At 47.1% G+C, this 20,301-nt stretch overlaps 1 protein-coding gene across 1 annotated transcript; it reads left to right on the forward strand.

Moving 5' to 3' along the window:
• The first annotated feature begins 8,481 nt into the window (after positions 1 to 8,481).
• NKX3-1 (NK3 homeobox 1) lies at positions 8,482 to 12,780 on the forward strand. The gene is made up of 2 exons (XM_045774100.2): positions 8,482 to 8,789; positions 9,922 to 12,780. Exons 1-2 carry the CDS (start codon positions 8,513 to 8,515, stop codon positions 10,338 to 10,340), a joined length of 696 nt encoding a protein of 231 aa, XP_045630056.2. The 5' UTR covers positions 8,482 to 8,512; the 3' UTR covers positions 10,341 to 12,780.
• Positions 12,781 to 20,301: the final 7,521 nt, after the last annotated feature.

The raw sequence follows: 20,301 nt of genomic DNA on the forward strand, positions 1-20,301 counted from the left end.
CAGAGTTGGAGGAACAGACCTTAAAAAGTCTGAGGATGGATGGAGAGAGGCTTTTTGTAGGTCTGGGATTTGCAACCTGAGTGGGTTTCAGAGTGGGATAAAGAGCACAGGCAAATACAGGGTTTGGAGTCCCTCAGCAGTCCCTCCCTTGAGCAGATCACCTGGGTCCTTAGTGGCCCCCACCCCTCCTCAGAGTATCTGCCACTCTCCCACATGGAGCTGCTCAGAGCCCCCAGCTCTTTGCTACTCAAGGGATGAGGATGGGGTTTGGACTGGCAGTGGCATCACTTGGGACTTGCTAGAAATCCATTGTTATGGTGCACCCAGACCTACTAGCACAGAGTGTGCATTTTAGCAAGAGCCGTGGGTAATTTGTGTGCTCCTCCCAGTCTGAGGAGCACTGGTCTGGCCACTCTGACTACTCTCTCCTCCCCCCATCCATTCCCCGGGGCTAGTTTCCCTGGGCTCTGGGCTGTTCTCCTTACCTCTTCTCTTACGACACATCTCTCACACCCTGCAGCTCTGTGGTGACAGTCACCAGTCAGAAAACTAAAGTCTGACCCATTCATGCCACCAAACTCACATAGCATTCTCACATTAACACATGAAAATAATCTTAATGCAAACACTTCATAGAAAAATGGAGGGTGCCGAGTGGTATCAGTGGGATGTCAATGCCTTCGAACCACTCCGGGGGCAGGTGCCTCTGTCCAGGCTCACCTTGTAGAAGTTGGTTTAATTCATCCCTCTCCCCCTCTTTTCAATGCCTCTGCCTATAATGCTCCCATGAGAGCAGAGAGAGTGAAGAAGGGTCATAGGGTAGGAGGAGCAAGGATTCTGGAAGCAGCCAGAAAAGATGCTGCAACCGGAGGCTACATGGCTGTTAACACCTGCTACGTGCCTAGTGCATGGCCTGCTGGGGAAGGCACTGGCTTTGGAATAGTCATAACCTGGGTTAGCTCTGAGAACCTGGGCATGTTACCTTCAGTCTCTGAGCTTCAGTCTCCTTATCTGTAAAAAATGACCCCCAGTGGGTTGTAGTGCAAATTAAATGTCTATAGTGAGCCAGCCCAGAGTGAGTGTGTCAGTTTTCTCCCCACTTTCCTGGTATGTGCAGGAAAAGGAGGAGCTGAGATACAGCCCCGATCTTCAATAAGGCTAAGGACAAAACCGGTACGCATACAATGATTAAATACTCCAAGGCAATAGGGGGTTAAATGCTCAACTGAACAGCAGAGCCACTGCGAAGATTGGAGTCCTACGCTATCTTTTGGGTGGAAACTGAGCCAGTGAAGATAAACAAGAGACAAAAAATGTACATAGAGCGTGCATAGAGGCTTGGAGACGGGGCTGGGCGAGACGTGAGTGAAACCCTGCTGGAAAGAGTCAGTAGAAGCAGAAGAGACTGTTGGGGAGGAGTCGGAGCAAGAGGCAAGGAAGCTGAGGCCCCCGTGGAAGACACTGGAAAGCCAGGATAAAGAGCTGGGAGATTGAGTTTGTGTGATGCAGACGGTGTGCTGGAGGAGAAGTACTACAGGGCTGGACCTGAAGCGTGGTCATTGATTCAACACACTCTCCTGCACCACTCTTCCCCAGTTTTATTGGCCACTCCTAGATCCAGAATGCCTATTTATGCAGCCTCTTTACAGTGAGCCTGGAAAAAGCAAATTTGATATGTTGCAGAGGTGGGTCTAGAACTGAACACGACTAGTAGAACTGAGCCGTTCGTGGGCACTCTGTGCGTGCCAGGCTCTGAGGTTCTTCATTATGAGAGGCCATCTTATTCCTCTCGACAATCCTTAAGGGGATGCTGTTTTTGCACCCAGCGTGCAAGAGGAAACTAAGGCATGCTCCAAAAGGTTAGGTGACTTGCCTAAGTTCCCACAGCTAGAGCTTTACTCCATTAGCCACTGACCTCCTTCCAAAAAGGCAGCCTCCCTCCCCAAGCTAGAGTTCTAAGACACTGGAAGCTGCTTCTAAACAATTCTTTTCTCCACAAGGGCAAAAAAATCTTTAGTTCTACTGCAGGGAGGGCATGAGGTTGGGGAAACAAACAGGACCTTTTCTGGTGAGATAGGACCCAGCATTTTCATATTCCTATCCAGTCCAGAAGGATACTGAAGGGAAAAGTCTGAGTCCCAATTTCACTGAACTTCCAAGAACATGGAGGAAAGTATTCTCCCACCCCTCCACCCCCACTTAAAGCAGATTTAAGAATGGCCAGCACTGTACCAAGGAGGCCTGTTTTATATTGAGGATGGTAGGAGTCTCCACCATGAGAAACTCACGCAGTCTTCCCTCACTGAGGCACATCTAGATCCATTAGGATCTAGAAACAAATCTTTGTTTCCAGTTGAGGATTACTCCTCAACCTCTCCCACCTCCATCTGAACTGCTACCTTCTTGGAAGTCTGATGAACCTTGTTGGCTGATGCAAGGTGCATAGTCCTTTTTGTTGTGGTGGTGGTTATGGTCGATTCCTCTTTTCTCTTTCTTTATCTTCTTGTCTTTCAGAATTAGCAAAGCCAACATGAAGTGCCTTCATGGAAGACACAGGTCATGATGTATTGAGATAGAGCATAAACTTGGTGTGGCTACTCCCAGAAGGCCTTGAAGTATATATGTATGTATATATATATATATATATATATATATATATATATATATATATATGTACGATTTTATATATTTATTTGAGAGGAGAGAGAGAGTGCACAAGCAGGGGTGAAGGGCAGAAGGACAGGGAGAAGCAGACTCCTCGCTGAGCAGGGAGCCCGACATGGGGCTCTATCCTAGGACCCTGTGATAGTGACCTGAGCTGAAGGCAGACGCTTAACCAACTGAGCCACCCAGGCACCCCTGAAACATATTTTAAAAGAAAAATGTGTGCTGTGAAAATGATGGATGCTAACAAAGTGTTTTGTATTCATTGTGTTTTTTATTTTCTATATTTTATGATAGTTGGATAACTTAGGGCTTTGCAGACCTGGGAGGGACAGCCTCTCTTGGGGTTAGCTAATTCCTAGGAACAGCAAACAACTTGCCCACAAGCATGAATGCAAACCAACAATTCCTGAGCCCATATCCCCAACCACCTCTGTTGTCCTGCTGTCACCCACCAAGCCAATATTCTCCCCCCCCAATATCACCCCAGGGCCAAGCACCAGGCAATTCGACACCACCCCCACAGCCCAGAGCCTGCTGAAATTATTGAAACTATCCAACCCTAAGCCTTTTCCATTCCTTCCCACAAAAACCACAATAAAGGCTGGAGTCCATTCTTTGCCCTTGCCCTTTCTACCCCCGGACCCTGGTGCTTCCCCAGGTGGCCCTGCATAGTGTATCTTGCCTCTGCTTCTAGGGATCTGTGAGTATCAACTTCTCCCTTCACGACAGTCATTTCTGCGTCTGCATGTGTTACCACCCATACTTGCTTGAAACAAATCCCGGGTACATTTTAAAACACATTTTACATAGGACAATTCTATAAACTCTGCTCCCACTTTGCACTCGGGCAGGTAGTTGGGGAGGCAGGTGGGGGTGGGCAGAGGGATAGGAGGTGACCCAATGGAAGTGTTTGCACCAGGAGTTCATGAGCCTGGACTCCCAGTTATAGTTCCATAGTCACTGGAAACCTCAGCTTCTTGCCGAGATCAGCAAAAAAATATATTAGATGATTCTAAACTCTCAGCGTCTTTGGATCTAGAAGGCTCCTAAAATATGTTAAAGGAGCAGTATCTGAATGCTTATGCTGTAATAAGAGGTTGGAAGGAAAAAACAGGATCCAAAATTATACTTATCCTACAATAGAATATGGCTGAAGACTAGAAAAAGAAAGTTTTTTTTTAAAAGATTTTATTTATTTATTTGGCAGAGCGAGAGACAGCCAGCGAGAGAGGGAACACAGGCAGGGGGAGTGGGAGAGGAAGAAGCAGGCTCCCATCGGAGGAGCCTGATGTGGGGCTCGATCCCAGGACTCTGGAATCACGCCCTGAGCTGAAGGCAGATGCTTAACAACTGAGCCACCCAGGCGCCCCGAAAAAGAAAGTTTTAATAAAGGGATGGAATTATGGGTCTAAATGTATGTTTTAATTAAAAAAATGTCTCGAAATTCATATCAAAGCAGAGCTGGTAATCCTCTCTCCATTTCTGCAACCTTTTATAAATGCCTCTGTATTCATTTCTAGAGGCTGGCAGTCCAGAATGGGTCTAAGTGGGCTAAAGTCAAGGTGTCAGCAGAGCTGTTTCTCTTCTAGATGCTTAGGGGAGAATCTGCTTCTCACCTTTTTCCAGGGTCTAGAGGCTGCCTGTGTTCCTTGGCTCAGGCCCGCCCACTTCTATCTTCAAAGTCAGCAAAAGTCAGGTGAGTCTTTCTCACTTCCCATCGCTTCTATGGGTCTGACTCTTCCCTCCTTCTTTAACTTGTAAGAACTCTGCGATTACACTGGGTCCACCTGGATGATACAGAGTAACCTTGCCATCTCAAGGTCAGCTGATTAGCAACTTTAATTCTGTCTGCACCTTTGCTCCCTTTTGTTAGCCATATAGCGTGTTCATAAGTTCCAGGGATTTAGAGGGGGACATCTAGGGAGGGGGCAGTATTTTTCTCTGGAATTCTATTTCATCAGTAGAGGCCTACTGCACCTCCTTTGTGCCTTCCTGATTGCCCTTGCTCGTTGTCACCCAGTTTAAGCTGCACAGACACGGTGAAGAAAGGCAGACCTTACACTGTGATTTGCCTTGGGACCTTGTGGTCCCCTATGGATAATGGTACCAGCCTGGGAGATGCCTCCCAGCGCCTAAAACTGGACTTCCAGTCAGCAAACATTTACTGTGTGTCAGGATCACAGCACCTTCTGTATGTCAAGATCTAAGCCAGCCGTTAGGGACAGTATAAATATGAGGACGACATAGTCCCTGCACAGGGAGCTCATAGTCTAATAAAGGAGAGTACCCATCCACACAAACATCCCAAATACAAAGCATGAAAGGAAGGCCATGAGAAGCGAGGTGAGGAGAAGTGCTGTGAACTGTGTCCCCATTCTGAAGGGACATCTGAGATCTGAGGTGCTGCTGGTAGAAGAAGTGAGCCCAGGCTCAACTTCCACTCTACATTTTTAATTTTTTTGAAATTACAAATTAGCGCAAGAAAATGCCCCCTGTTCCCCTCCCCTGTCCTCCTCCCCATCTGCTTGTCTCCACTTCACTGATCACACGTAACTGCTCTACTTAGATATTTATATCCTTTCAGATATGTTCTATACGTGAAAATGTTCAGATGTAAAATATAGATGACTTGTAACTATTTTTTACACAATGAGTTTATTCTATAACATTATTTTGCAACTTGAATCAGTCTCTGACCAAATTGAGCATATTTTCCCCAAGTAATAACAACATAAATTTGTATATTTCTAGGGTAAGTCTCTAAGCATGGAATAGCTGTGTCAAAAGATATGCCCAGCTTTAATTTTCACAAGTTGTCATCCAAATATACGAAGCTGATTTACTCTCCCTCCAACTTGGTATGGAAACCACTGTTCCTCCACACCTTCCACCAGCGCTGGACATCATCCATCTTCTTAACTTCTGCCTATCCAATAGGTGGAAAAGGGGTATCTCAATGTGGTTTTAATTTGCATTTCTCCAATGATAAGTGTGGGTAAACCTTTTTTTTAATAGCCTGTTTATGTTTTAAATCTTTGAGCCGTCTGGGATTTATTTTGTTATAAGAATAGAACTTTATTTTTTCCAAATGGCAGTACTAGTTATTAAATAATTCACATTTCCTCCACTGATTTGAAATGCCACCCAGCTCTAGAATTTAAAAATGAAAGGAGGCCACCTCCACCTACACTTCACACCATATGCAAAAATAAATTCAGAATGGCTCCTGCATTTATAAGTAACATAGAAAACTTTTAGAAGATAACACAGGAGAGCATCTTCAGTAGTAGGGATAAGCAAAGAGTTCTCAGGCATGACACCAAGAGTAAAATATGTAAAATAAAAAAAATAATAAATTGGACTCTACCCAAATTAAAAACTTTTGTGCTGTGAAATATTCTGTTTAAAAGATGAAAAGACAAGCTACAAGCTGGGAGAAAATCTTTGCAAACCTCACATTAAACAAACGTCCATATAGAGAATATACAAAGAATCATTAAAACCCCAAAGAATTGAGCAGATGTTTCACCAAAGAGGACATATGGATGGCAAAGAAGCACATGAAAAGATGTTCAATATCATCAGGCTTTTGGGAAGTGCAAACTGAAAATTTAAGACCACAGTGATATATCACTGCACACCTCCTAGAATGGCTAAAATAAAAGACAACGATAATGCCAGATGCTGATGAGGGTATGGAGAAACTGAAACTCTCAAATATTGCTGGTGGAAATCTAAAATGGCACAACCACTCTGGAAAATAGGTTAGCAGTTACTAATAAAACAAAACATGCAATTACCATACGACCCAGCAATTGCACTCCTGGATGTTTATCACAGAGAAATGAAAACTCATGTTCACATAAAAACCTGTATGTGAATGTTCACAGCTCTTTCTTTCTTCCTTTCTTTTATTTTATTTTATTTATTTATTTGAGAGAGAGCGAGCACAAGCAGGGGGAGTTGCAGAGGAAGAAGTCTCAAGAAGCTGGCTCCCCGCTGATCAGGGAGCCCAACGTAGGGCTCTATCCCAGGACCTTGAGATCATGACGTGAGCCGGAGGCAGATGCTTAACGGACTGAGCCACCCAGATGCCCCAGTACTTTCATTCATTATAGCAAAAGATTGGAAACAGATCAACCATCCCTCAGTAGGTAGATGGTTGAGCAAACTCTGGTAAATCCCTACAGTGGAATACTATTTGGCAATAAAAACGTATTCACTATTAATATATGCAACAATCTAAGTGGAACTCAGGGATATCATGCTCAATAATAAAAGCCAATTCCAAAAGGTTACATACCATATGATGTTTGATTCCACATATGTAACATTCTCCGAATGGTAAACCTATAGAGATGAAGAACAGACTAGTGGTTGCCAGGGGTCAGAGATGGAGACAAGGGGCTTGGATACACAAATACAAAGAGATAGCACAGGAAGTTCTTTTGTGGTAATAGAACAATTTTGTGTCTTGACTGTGGCATTACAAGAATCTATACATGTAATAAAGTTGCATAGAGCTATACACACAATGAATGACAGTTTTTAAAATGATGAAAATAATGTCTGTAGTATAGTTAACAGTAAGGTACTTAGGTGGATTTCCTGGTTTTTATAATGCATTGCAGTTAGATAATGTCATCATTGGGTGAAATTGGGGGTGCTAATTCCACAAACTCCTGTGAATCTAGAAAATGTTTAAAATATTTTTTGAAATGAAAAAAATGAGAGAAGGAATCACCTTTGCCAAAGACGTCCCCATTGTACACGGCGGTTCTCTTTGGTGGTTGCTTTGTCCAGAAGAACCTACTCCCTCTCTCTCCTCCCCAGACACACAACATGACATCCTTTTGAAGTTTCCAGTGGAATGCAAGTTGCCTTAGACCAGGAAGAATAGAAAAGTTGCATATATAAAAATAGTTCAAAAGAACTCCAGCATATCAGATTCACCAACAGTTAATATTTAACCAGCTCATTTTATCACATGGGATCTATCTCTCAATCTGTATTGTTGTTTCGGAATCATGTGAGGGTTAAGTTTCATCCATCGTGAGCCTCTGCCCCTAAGTACGCTAATGTTTATTTCCTAAGAACAATCTCTTATACAATCACAGTACTGTTAACTTCAGTAAATTTAACAGATTCAATACTTTAATCCATCGTTCTCATTCCTCTTTTATCAATGGCCCCAACGACATCCAGCACAGAATCGAGCCTGTTGTCCTGTGTCTTTGTTTTTTTTAATAATAATATTTTTATTATATTATGTTAGTCACCATACAGTACATCCCTAGTTTTTGATGTAAAGTTCCATGATTCATTACTTGCGTATAACACCCAGTGCACCCTGCAATGCGTGCCCTCCTTAATACCCTGTGTCTTTGAAACCGTTGGTAGATCCAGCTCTGCTACCAATCTCTCTTTGTCAGGGGGCCCTCGGAATTTGCAACTGTAAACTGGGATCCTAGTTATTCCCCCACCCTTTGTGAGTAAAGTTGCTTTAACAATCTATGAGAGCTAAACGGAGTATCTCTCTTCTGCATCATTATTCCCCAGAGGGTCTAAACTTCCGTTCTGGGTCGGAGCTGGAATTTAGGGAGGAATCCTCTGGGGAAGAGGTGACAGAGACCTTGCGAGGGACTCCCCTTTTCCGCCCCCCTCACCTGGAGTGCCGGGCGGCCAATCTGCCAATCCGCGGCGCGGCCCCGGTCCCGGCGGCCAATGGGAAGGCGGCGCGGCGCGCTCCCCCAGGGCTATAAGTGCGCCGGGGCGGCGGAAAGTGAAAGTGGTGCGGACGCCGAGGACGCAGCTGACGCCGCTGGGCTGCAGCCGAGCCGCCGGGATGCTCAGGGCTCCCGAGCCGCGGCCCAGGGAGGCGGGGGCGGCCAACCAGTCCAAGCCGCTCACCTCCTTCCTCATCCAGGACATCCTGCGGGACGGCGCGGAGAGGCGCGGCGGCCACACGAGCAGTCCGCAGCCCCCGCTCCAGCCGGACCCGCGGCGAGACCAGGAGCCGGAGCCCGAGCGAGGAAGAGGCGGCGCCGGGGCGCCCGAGGACGAGTGGAGCGCCCGGCCCCGCGCCGCGCAGGAGGCCGACGCGCCGGCGGGGAGCGAGCCAGGTGAGCCGGCGAGGCTGGGGCGGCGGGGCTGGGCCAGGGTGCGGTCCCGAAGGAGGGGCGGGCCGGCCTGCGGGCTGCACGGGCGCGAGGGCGGGTCCAACGCAGGCCTCGCGGAGCTCCGGCTGCGGGGATGCGGGGCCCCGCGGCGACAGGCCAAGGGACCTCACCGCCTCCCGCCGCGGACGCGCCTTGGAAATTAACCGTGAGCCCCACCGTCAGGGTGGCGCAGGATTTGTACCTGGGCTGGACTCGCCGTCGTGCACGGTGCTCTCTGCACCGCGCGGGCTCTGGCGCCTCGGGCTCCAGAGCGAGCGCGCACGCGGCGCCCCCGGCCCCAGCGTCCCCGGTGAAAACCCTGCCACCCGCTCCCAGCCACCGCGGGACCCTCGATCCACGCCTGCCACCCGCTCCCAGCCACCGCGGGACCCTCGATCCGCGCCCGCCCCGCGCTACCTCCTGGCAGTCACGATTACATAGAACGAGTTACTGATCAGGGTTTGACAAGAGAAGACTCCCTTGGCTTCCCAACTCCACCGGCAGTAAAACTACATTTGGAAGGTCCCTCGGGCCTTCAGGATATGTAACACCGTTAGTACATAGAGAGTAGACTTCTTTCCTTTCCTGTCACTTCGGATGAGGTACTCTAAGGCTTCTTTAGAAAAAAGGGGATTAAAGCCAGAGGATGAACTTGCCTTTAGCCCCGGCCGCTTCGCCTGTAACACAAACCCTCTCCCGCCACCCAGAAGTTAACCCTGAGGCCTTTGGGTGCTGCTTTCCCAGCTGTCTGATTTCTGTGTCTTCCCTGCCTCGCTTCTCCCACCTCTTTTCAAGGCACACATCTAGGACCCTAGTTAATTTCCCTGGACGATATGGCAGGAAGCTCTACCACTAACCGCTTCTAACTTTGGGTTCTTGATGACTGTTAGGGAACTAATACATAATATACATATTCACTCACTCCCCACTCAGGAGAGTTCCTTAGTCATGTGAAAAAAGTGAAATGTATCCAAGATGACAGTGGGCTGTTTGTTCACTCACTGAAGAGATAAGGATGGATTGAATTCTGCTCTCTTCCCTCTAACATGTAACCTTTTCCTTCCCATCCCTCCTTCTTCTCCCTTCTCCTTTCCAGATAGACACTTTGAGACTTATCTGTTGGACTGTGAAAACAGTGCAGGCTCCTTACCAAGCCTTCCACAAACCTCGAAACAGCCGCAGAAGCGCTCCCGTGCCGCCTTCTCCCACACTCAGGTCATTGAGTTAGAGAGGAAATTCAGCCACCAGAAGTATCTGTCAGCCCCTGAAAGGGCTCACCTGGCCAAGAACCTCAAGCTCACTGAGACCCAGGTGAAAATATGGTTCCAGAACAGACGCTATAAGACCAAGCGAAAGCAGCTCACCTCGGACCTGGGAGACCTGGAGAAGCACTCCTCCCTGCCAGCTCTGAAAGAGGAGGGCTTATCCCAGGCCTCCCACATCTCCATGCATAACAGCTACCCTTACTACCCCTACCTGTACTGCTTGGGAGGCTGGAACCCACCTTTCTGGTAATGCCAGCGCAGATGACAGTCATGAGCGATCAAACATTGCCTTCCCCAGGTTGCGCCTCTGGAAGGCAAAAGAGGCCAGGCTCGGGGAGGAGGCGTGCATACTGATGCCATTGGAGGTCTGCATGGACATCCCAGATTCTTCCCTGGTGATCTGGGACAGTGAATAATATCCAAACAGTGCCCCCAACACATGATGTGGGACGTTTTTTGCTCTTGGAGACCTCCGCAAAGTGGGGAGGGATTAAAGTCAAGTGCTCTTTCTAGGACTTCCTATGATTTCGTATGAGCTGTCCCCATTACTTCTGAGGATGTCGTTTCCACTCCATCCTCTTGTGTACCTAACTGCGCATCAGCCCTGAAAGTGCAAACCTGAAGGGAAAAAGGATGGCCAAGACCAGGGTGTCACCTCCTGAATTATACTTAAGTTCAAAAACCTCTCGTTGACCTTCGAATGCAATCAAGGCTCCTCTCTGTCCCTGTAAGAGAGAGGAAGACAGAGGCTCTCACAGAGAAGCCTGTCCTGCTCAGCACCGACTGGCGTGGAATATGGAGATGGGTAGGAGGAGATGAAAATACAAGCTGCTTCTCTTTCCTTTTTAAATAATACGCCAACCTGAGTATTTACCGGGTGGCCCAAGTAGAACAAGAAGCACTCACTGTGGTTTTGGGACATGCTGTATAAACAGATGTGTGCTGCAAGGGGTGGGCCCGGGACAGAAGACTCTCCCCATGACCGACAACGGCCTGAGGAAGAGCCCCTGCACTGCGGCTGGGTGGTGGTGGGGTCATTACATTTTTGGTTAATAAAGGTAAAAAAGCCTCCTCTGGACCTTTTTGCCCTGGGCCTGAGAATTGGAATGAGTAGTTTCCTGGAGTTTTCAGACTGTAATTCATACTACACCATGACAGATCACATACTTCTCTCCTGTAAGCTCCTGCCTTCCCTCCCTTTGGTTTTTGTTCCTTTTCCACAACAATCACCCACCAGAGGGCTTCTTTTCAGCCCAGACTTTTAGTCTGGCTGCACCTAACATACACCTTCCTTATTTAGCCTGAGATCTGGTCTTTTTTTTTTTCCCCCAAAGCTTTATCTCTCCTGGGTTTAAAGAAAAAAAAAAAAAAGTAGGGTAGGGGGAAGATTCTGAATTGGCTAAAAGACATGCATTTTTTTAAAACTAGCAATTCTTATATTTTTTTCTTTAAAAACATACATTAAATCCCAAATCCTATTTAAAGATTTGACAGCTCGAAAAGGTCACTGCTGCTTTTATAAGACTTTCTGGTGGCTCTGTTGTTACAGTTCAAAGTCTGACAACCCTCTGGGATCCCTGCAGGCACAGAGTTAAGAGGTATCGGGCTTTCACACACAAGGAGAACACAGGGCAAAACGAAGAGTCGGGCACGGTTGAGCTGTCCAGTGGAAATGCAGGGTTCGTGGGCAGGGCGTGGAGAAAAGGCAGCCGGGGCCTCGGGGAGCTGGGTTCCTGGCTGCAAGCTGAGGGGGGGCTGATAGCACTTTGCCAGCAGGAGCTAAGGAAAAGGAAACCGTTTTCAAGACTCATTACTGTGGCGTCCATCACCAAACAATGAAACTGTCCAGATACTTCGGGAACTGCATTTAATGCCCATAAAAAATGGGTCCCCCAAATGAGTCACCTAGTGACTTCACTGAGAATGGAAGAGGGCAAAGGAGAAATCTGGCCATGCTTCTGTTTCTACCCAATTGTCTCAGGTGACCTGGCAAAGGGGAGACGTCAGAGTAGGAGAAGCCAGTTACTAATGAGGTACCCCGAGGCCTGGAAATCTCTTGATCCCACTACTTAATTCTGTTTAGTGAGAAACCATTCAATTTCCTCCTATTAAAAGGGGCGATTTACTGTTGGTGGCAAAACCGCCAGAGTTGATAGAAAGTTGGCCCGTTTCACCCCATTTTCTCCCGTTTGGGCCCCACATTGAAATACTGTTAACTCCCCCGGCTGCTGACAAGCACCGGGGCGCAGACGGCAGGCTGGCCTAGATTGCTTGCTCCTGTTCACAAGGCTTTGAAGAGAAGCATTCAGTGCCCACTCCCTGCTTGGTACCCTTTCTCACCCACCCTCTCAGTTTAAGTCTTTCCACCTGCAGTCCTGCAAGTATTAAACATTTTACTGTGATGTGTATTGTGTTGCAAAAAAAAAAAAGTCTTTGTTTAAAATTATTGGGTCTTTGAATCCATCTTGCTCTTCCTTCATTGGAGCTAGTCACACGCCCATCTCCGAACTGGTACAACAGCCCTGGGAGAACTGGTGTCTGGGTATCTGATAGGTGAACTACGGGGTACCCCTGACCACCTCACCCCAGACAGCCTGTTTCCATTCCATACGTTAGTTTGGATTCTCCATCGGCATAACAAACTGCTCCGGTCTGTAACATGAAAGCCTGTGACTTGAAGTTGAGTAAAGTACCCCAACCAAACTTTATTTTTCTAAGTATTTTTGGCAATATAGGAGTGTTTTTAAAATAAAGTACTGTGACTTTATTAGACATATTTGCGTATGGGTTTTTGTTTCCTAAAGGCTGCATGCTTTCGAGCTTACTTATTTTTTTTAAAAGATTTTATTTATTTATTTGACAGAGACAGCCAGCGAGAGAGGGAACACAAGCAGGGGGAGTGGGAGAGGAAGAAGCAGGCTCATAGCGGAGGAGCCTGATGTGGGGCTCGATCCCAGAACGCCGGGATCACGCCCTGAGCCGAAGGCAGACGCTTAACCGCTGTGCCACCCAGGCGCCCTCGAGCTTACTTATTTCTGGTGACCCTGTTCTCCCTCACTCAGCCTGTCTGACAAATCTAAGGAGACCAAATAGTCAAAAGCAGTAGCTTAGCCAGTGGCAAATGGTGTTCATTCTTTTGTAAGTGCACTGCCCCCCCCCCCCCCGCTTCTTCCTGGTAAATCTGTGGAGGGGAAAGAAATTTCTGCCTTCAGTTTAAAAATCATCTGCTTCAGCTCCAGCCCTTTTGTTTAAATAGAGAACATTGGGTATTTCCATGCATTTCTGGAAGACCCTGAAGGGAATATGGAGAGCACAGCAATACTTCTTCTAAAAATCCCCTTTCAGGGGCACCTGGGTGGCTCAGTCAGTTAAGTGTCTGACTCGGTTTTGGCTCAGGTCACGATGTCAGGATCCTAGGATCAAGTCAGCCTGATTCCATGCTCAGAGGGGAGTCTGCTTGGAGATTCTCTCCCTCTGCCCTGCCCCCCCCTTATTAGTGTGCATGCTCTTTCTCTTTCAAATCTTTAAAAAATTTTTTGAAAATAAAATTTCCATTTCATCTCCCACCGGTCCCTCCCACTGCAACCCTCCCTTGGCTCTCTGGTGCAGGTATCTCCCTGGAAATGTCACCTTCATTCAGGGCAGACAGACCTCTTGGAAGCAACACCTTTGAATTGGATTCACCAAGTATTGAAAATAGGTTTAAAATAAAATATATAGGGCAGGTGGTTGAGCGACTGCCTTCAGCTCAGGTCATGATCCTGGAGTCCCGGGATCGAGTCCTGCATTGGGCTCCCTGCTCGGCAGGGAGTCTGCTTCTCCCTCTGACCCTCCCCCCCCTCATGCTCTCTCTCATTCTCTCTCTCTAAAATAGAATAGAATAGAATAGAATAAAATAAAATAAAATAAAATAAAATAAAATAAAATAAAATAAATAAAATAAATAGGAGCTCCCGAGTGGCACAGTCGGTTAAGCGTCTGCCTTCAGCTCAGGTCATTAACCCCGGGGGCCTGGTATCGGGCCCCTCATGGGGCTCCCTGCTCAGCAGAGAGTCTGCTTCTCCCTTTCTCTCTCCTTCTGCCTCTCCCCTGGCTCATGCTCACACACACTCGTTCTCTCAAATAAATAAAATCTCTAAAAAATAAAATAAAATATATAAATAACACATCCTTCATCTGCCTGTACTTAAACCTTCATTAAATCCCACAAGCAGAGTGTCTCATGCACCTGATTACCTGAGAGAATCGATGCCTCCCCCCCTTCAATCCTTCAAGGAAATAGAAGCTTAAAGAGTAAGGTGCTTACTCTAGGTAAAACATATCATAATTTCAAAGTTTGCTCTAATCCTTTAAGTACATTGTACACACAGGTGGGGCCTCCCCTAGCATGTTCACATCATGAGATTTAACTCTTTGCACAAATCCATAGCCATCCTCCCCTCCCCTGGAAGGCCATTAGCTCTCAAATTACAAAGGCTCTTGCAGTAAATTAACAGATGTGGATTTTTTTTTAACCATTAAGAGTAACTAATCCAGGAAATTAAACAAAAATGTCTCATCTCTAGAGAAAGTTCTCTGCCTCCTCCTCTTTGTCGCTTTTCCAACTTTCCCTCAGTATCTCTACTAATCTCACACCCGTCTGCTTCCAGCAACTCTCCTGAGCATGCCACATGTTTGTGGTATCTGGAATTCCTTGGCGATCTATCTCTCAAGTTACTTCAGGTGCAAATTGCTAGCGTCACAGGCTTTGTCACTGGTGGTCCCATTGGTCCTCCTCAGGCCTCCGTAGGAAGGCCAGAGCTGCCAGGAGGGGAAATGAACGTCAGAGATCTACACCTGACAAAAATGTGTTTCTTTTAACAACAGAGCAAGTCGTCTTTCTAGGGTGCTGTTTAGATCACACATCTTAAAGCTGGCCTCCGAGGGACCAGTGAAGAGAAAGTCACTTAGCTGGGGTGCCCGGTGACGGAGAGTTGCAGGCAGAAGGTTTATTGAGAATGCACTCGGGAATACACCCAAGAGGAAGTGAGGACGGCAGAGTGAGGAAGCTGATCCATAATGCGGGTGTAACAGAGGCCTCAGCCAATACTTTTTTTTATTTTAAAGATTTTATTTATTTATTTGAGAGAGAGAGAGAGACAGAGAGAGAGCGCGTGAGAGCACGCACTTGCGCACGTGTGAGATGGGGGAGGGGCAGTGGGGGAGGGAGAGATCCCAGACAGACTCCTTGCTGAGCTCAGAGCCCCATGCCGGGCTAGATCTCATGACCCTGAGATCACGACTTGGGCCACACCAAGAGTCGGAGGCTCAACTGACTGAGACACCCAGGTGCCCCTCACCCTTAAGAAGCTCCAAAGCCAAGGTGTCCCAGATTGAGGCAAGAGGGCGGGCACTTGTATCCCAGCATCAGCCACTTTCTGAAAATGGAGTAACCCTGGACAATGCACTTCCTTTCTGGGTAACGTGCTGGCCACTAAGACACACAGTGCGAGTCATTAGCATCAATATTCCCAGCAGTTCTGTGGGTGCATCTCTCTGAAATTGGGGGCTCGGTAGAGCACTCTGGAATCCACTGTGAAACATGGGATCCCTTCCTCGGTCGCTCTCAGGGCCAGAGTCACCCCCACTCTTTGCAGTGAGGAAACCCCAGTCGAAAGGGTCAGACAAGGCTGAGAAGCACCAAGTTCTCCGTGGAGACATCCAGACTCTGCTTCTCCCCACAGCCACCATGAATGTGTCACCAGGGCTTGTTTTTCAAAGCCAAGAGTTATTTACTGCCCAAGGAAAGGGCAGGACCGACAGTCCCGGGACATGAAGAGCTCCTAGTTTAGTCACAGACTTGGCCTTCATGCAAACTTTCCCAGACAGACGACCCCAGAAAAAGTCCGCAAGGAAAAGCAGAGGAATCTCAGTTTCCATACTGCGTCCTCCTCTCACCTCTACAAAGGCTCCAGATGCTGCCTTGACTTACTTCCTGAGCTTGCTCTGTGCCTGAGATGGGGTTTAGGAGAGATTTAGGATAGATCTCTGTGTGGCCTCTTCTAACTGGGCAGGTGCCACCTGTTGCTAGCAATCCAGGAACGGGCATAGCCTTTATTGGGGAGGTAATGGGGTACAGAGGTAGGGTGAAACACAGGAAAGTCCCATTTTCTCCTTGGAATGAGTGAAGATACTTCTAGAAGTTTTTTAAAGGCCTAGAAATCCGTGGTGGCGCATAGGGAGTAAACACTGGTTTTGCTCTCATTAAGGCTGCCGTCTGGCAGCACTGAGTCTCAAGTACCCACATCCTCACGGGCTCAGTTGCACCTGCTCCTTGGCCATTGGCTGACATACTAGAGCATCCTGGGAGTCTTTATGAAAACACCAGTGGTCCAGCCCTACTTCACACCAGTTGCACTGTAATCTCTGGAAGTAGGGCCAAATGTTCAAACCAGTGTCCGAGGTTACAAACCACTTGCTTAACTTCTTTTCAACTGGTTCGCCCCCTCGGCCTCACAGGTGCCAGGGCGAGATAGAGCTACCTGCAGGAGCCAGCCAGAAGGGAAGAGTGGTTTGGGTTTTGGTTTTTGGGTTTTTTTTCCCTGGATCTTTCTTTTTACAGAGAACAGATGTTCAGCCATTTCTTACTTTCTTCTGAAACCTCCTCCTCTTGGAATTTCTGACATCATCAAAAGGCCCTCCATAATCCGGGAAAGCCCAGCTCATTCCAGTTAATCCTTCACTCGAAGCTGAAGGGACCCAAACTGCCTGGGTGTTTGGCTCACCTGGTAATCCACAAGCACTTATCCATCTCCAGCCCAGGTCCACCCAGACTGACAGCACGCTCCGACTGCACATGGAAGACAGGAAAGAAGATTCCAGCCTTGCCTCTTGCCGAGGAGACTTCACCTGTCCTGGAAGCACAGAGCCTTATTTGTGCACCGCGGGAACAGTGGGTGTCATGTAACATCTGTCAATTAGCGTCACGCTTCCCTGACAACCCATCCATCAGGATTAAGTAGTGTCTTAACACTGACATAACATTTACACTTCCTTCTGCCAGATTGGTAATATTAAGCTTTTTTTTTTTTTTAAGTGTGTGTGCAGAGATAGATAAGGTGGAGGATGGTTCAAGGGTGAGGGAGGGAAAATGACTTGTGACAACACGGCTTTTGACTTTGCATGCCATAAATGCAGAGCTGACGTCAGAACTCCAGCTCCCAGCCAGGAAAGCTTAAACTTGACCTAAACAACATCTGAAAATGGGAGTTTGGAAATGCCTTCACTCTGCTAAGTTCTTTTATGGAGAAGAATGCAAGGAATATTCAGAACATGAACTTGGGGGGATGGGAAAGAGATGTCACTGTCTCATGGAAAAGTTTGGCATCGGTCCCTCACTCCACGCCAAAAGCTTGTTTATACTTAGATCCTTGATGACATTTTTCCCCCTTCAAGGAAGATCTGACTCACCAAAGGCTCATACGGGCAGGTTCTGTGCCTTGCACAGTGAGGTGTGGAGTGGGTACTGAGGATTGCCATGGGCAAAGGAGAGGCACTTACTTGGCTATAGCAGAGAGTAGTTGCAAGGACCACAGCTTCCTGCAACAAGACCCAACATAATGCAGATGGCAGCAGGAGAGACTTCTGAGTGGAATGAACGAGGTGACACACGGAGGCGGCAGACTTTCCTTTTGTCGCTCCTACATTAAATGTGCAAGTCGACAGGGTAAACGGGTGATGGAGGCTTATGGCGAGGGTCCCAGGCTCCTCAGTGTGACCCACGAAAGTGATTTCTCCGGGTTTAAATTTTCCTTACCTTATTAATAGGTAAGTGAGACCTATTGTCAATGTTTAAAATGCATCAAGAAATCCCACTGGGAGGAGCCCTTCAGATAGAGAAGGGAACGGGAGCGGGCAAGGGTGATGGCATGCGTGAGCCAGTGGTACAGCTGTCAAAGTGCTGCAGCCTCATATTTCCAGAATCCCAACTCTAGAAACGCCTTGTAGACCTTGACTTAAAGTGTGTGCTCTGTTGCTGAGCTGTTGCCTTTTTTCCTTCTGAGCCAGTTTAACGGCATGTGAGGAACAAAGGCGCAGGGGGAGGGAATGGCAAAGAGTGGGAAGCAGCAGGGAGGCATTGGACGGGTAGTTTTCCACGGCCTGTAGAAGCATCATCCTGCACGTGTGAGCTCCCCACCCCTCTCATTGGCTCCTGATTGACCCCAGAGTGGAGAGATGGCTCCATGTCCTAGAGATGAGGTTTTACTGCAGAGACAGACTGGGAGCATGTCAACTTTGGCATCACGAAGGAGCAAACCTGGACCCAGATCTGAGAAAGGGTGTTCTCATTATAACCCAAGTAGGTTTTATAAAAGCTTGTGTAGGCACACACCCCGGAGTAGCAGGATGGGTTTCCACACAAATATGGCCAGCTTCCCACACAGAGGAGCAGCTTGGTGGAGAATGAGGCACATGCTACAACAGGAGGCCATGGGCAAGGACTTGAGAAACCTAGCTGACCATAAGCCCCTAAAAGCCAGAACGAATTTGATCTTGGGTGGCAACCAAAAATATTCTGTGTCCAGGGCAATGGAGCTAAGCATACCTCCCTACTCTGCACTGAGCTGAGAGAAGTTTGACACTGATCAAGGATATGTCTGCCAAGTGGGTGAACGAATGAATAAGTCCAGACTTCACCCAGAGTACTGGGTTTGCTTCTGAGCCTGCTACTTTGAGGTAAACTGTAGCCAGTTCAGAAAAGCAAAACTGAGATGCTGGAAGGATTTCAAATGTCACATGAAGAGGAGTTGAGGAATCTGAGAGTATTTAAACCAGAAGAGGGAAGTCAGGGCTAGGATGGTCAGAGAAGAGGAGAGAACGATTAGACTTCTGTATTGTCCTAGGTGGAACCGTCAAAGTGACATAGAGCTCAGATCAGCAATTTCTGAAAAATTGCTGGGCTGACGTGGATTGTCTGTCACTGGGGAGATGACAACTGTTCGGCAAGGAGGTCATAAGGAAGATGGGAGTGAGTGATGCAACCCTAAGATCCTTGCCAGGCCTCTGCTTCTGCAATTCTAGGAGGAAGTATGGGGTTCTAGACGGTCTACCACCTACTAATTGTGAGGAGAGGGCCAATCTCCCAGCTCTTCTGAGTTTCAGCTACTCCTTTATTAGATGGAGAAAATGAGTCCTCTTCAAATCAGTTCTACAGGTCCCATCTCAAGGGAAACAAACAACTGTGCGATTTCAGAGGCAATGGAAATCTATTGACTGATGCTAGCAATTGATATCTGAAATTCCACCCTCCGAGATTCATTCTTGAATCTCAAGAACCCATCTCCAGCTAAAATATGAATCTTTCTGGGACATCTGGGGAGCTCAGTTGGTTAAGCGTCTGACTCTTGATTTCGGGTCAGGTTACAATCTCAGGGTCATGAGATCGAGCCCCACATCAGGCTCCATGCTGGGAGTGGAGTCTGCTTAAGTTCCTCTCTCCCCCTCCCTCTGCCCTTCACCCCCCCAAAATAAAATATGAATCTTCGTGAGAAAACTAATGAATTAAACTTAATGAACTCTTTATCCCCACAGCTGAATAAGTTTATTAATTTCAATGAAAAGAACTTGTGACACTGAAAAAGAGAGGGGGAAGCATAAGAAAGAATGTTGGAAGCTTGAAGAGAAAAAAATAAGTTTCTATTTCTAAATTTCATCTAAGTTTAGCCCTGCCCATACTGATTGCTTTATTGCTCTGTCCTACACCCAGGACTTAAACCATTGCATTCTTTTCATGGAAAGCTTCTGATTTTAGACCTCAGAACATGTATATTGTTGCCTGGGAAGTGGATGTTCAGAGAAAGGTAACTAGGTAACTAGTACTAGAAGCCAAAGGACAGAGGAGTGATGAGTTCTTTCTATTATACCTTTCATGTTTCCTTCCCTGAAACTCAGACATCAGTAATCCAGTGAATACGGAGAGAAGCAAAAACATCTCCATATTTATTTTAATTTTAATTTTTAACCCAAAATGTCATAACCCTAAGCCCTTTACTTAAATCAATAATTGCTTAGATTTCTCTATAGGCAGCATGGTATAATAAACATAGCACGTATTTTAGCCTTAGGACTGACCTCTAACCCTGGTTGTATTCTTATATTAGCTCTATGACCTTAGGCAAGTTATTTGATATTGGTGAGACTCAGATTCTTCATCTTTAAATGGGGGTGATAAC

This window comes from Ursus americanus, chromosome 13 (assembly GCF_024610735.1).
Source record: "Ursus americanus isolate L20-20 chromosome 13, mUrsAme1.1.p, whole genome shotgun sequence".
NCBI classification, from domain to species: domain Eukaryota; kingdom Metazoa; phylum Chordata; class Mammalia; order Carnivora; family Ursidae; genus Ursus; species Ursus americanus.

Bases quoted from the DNA above. Each gene is read 5' to 3' on its own strand.
- NKX3-1 (XM_045774100.2), top strand. From the start codon at position 8,513: ATGCTCAGGGCTCCCGAGCCGCGGCCCAGGGAGGCGGGGGCGGCCAAC. The intron at 8,790-9,921 runs GTGAGCCGGCGA...TCTCCTTTCCAG, and splicing joins GCCGGCGGGGAGCGAGCCAG to ATAGACACTTTGAGACTTAT.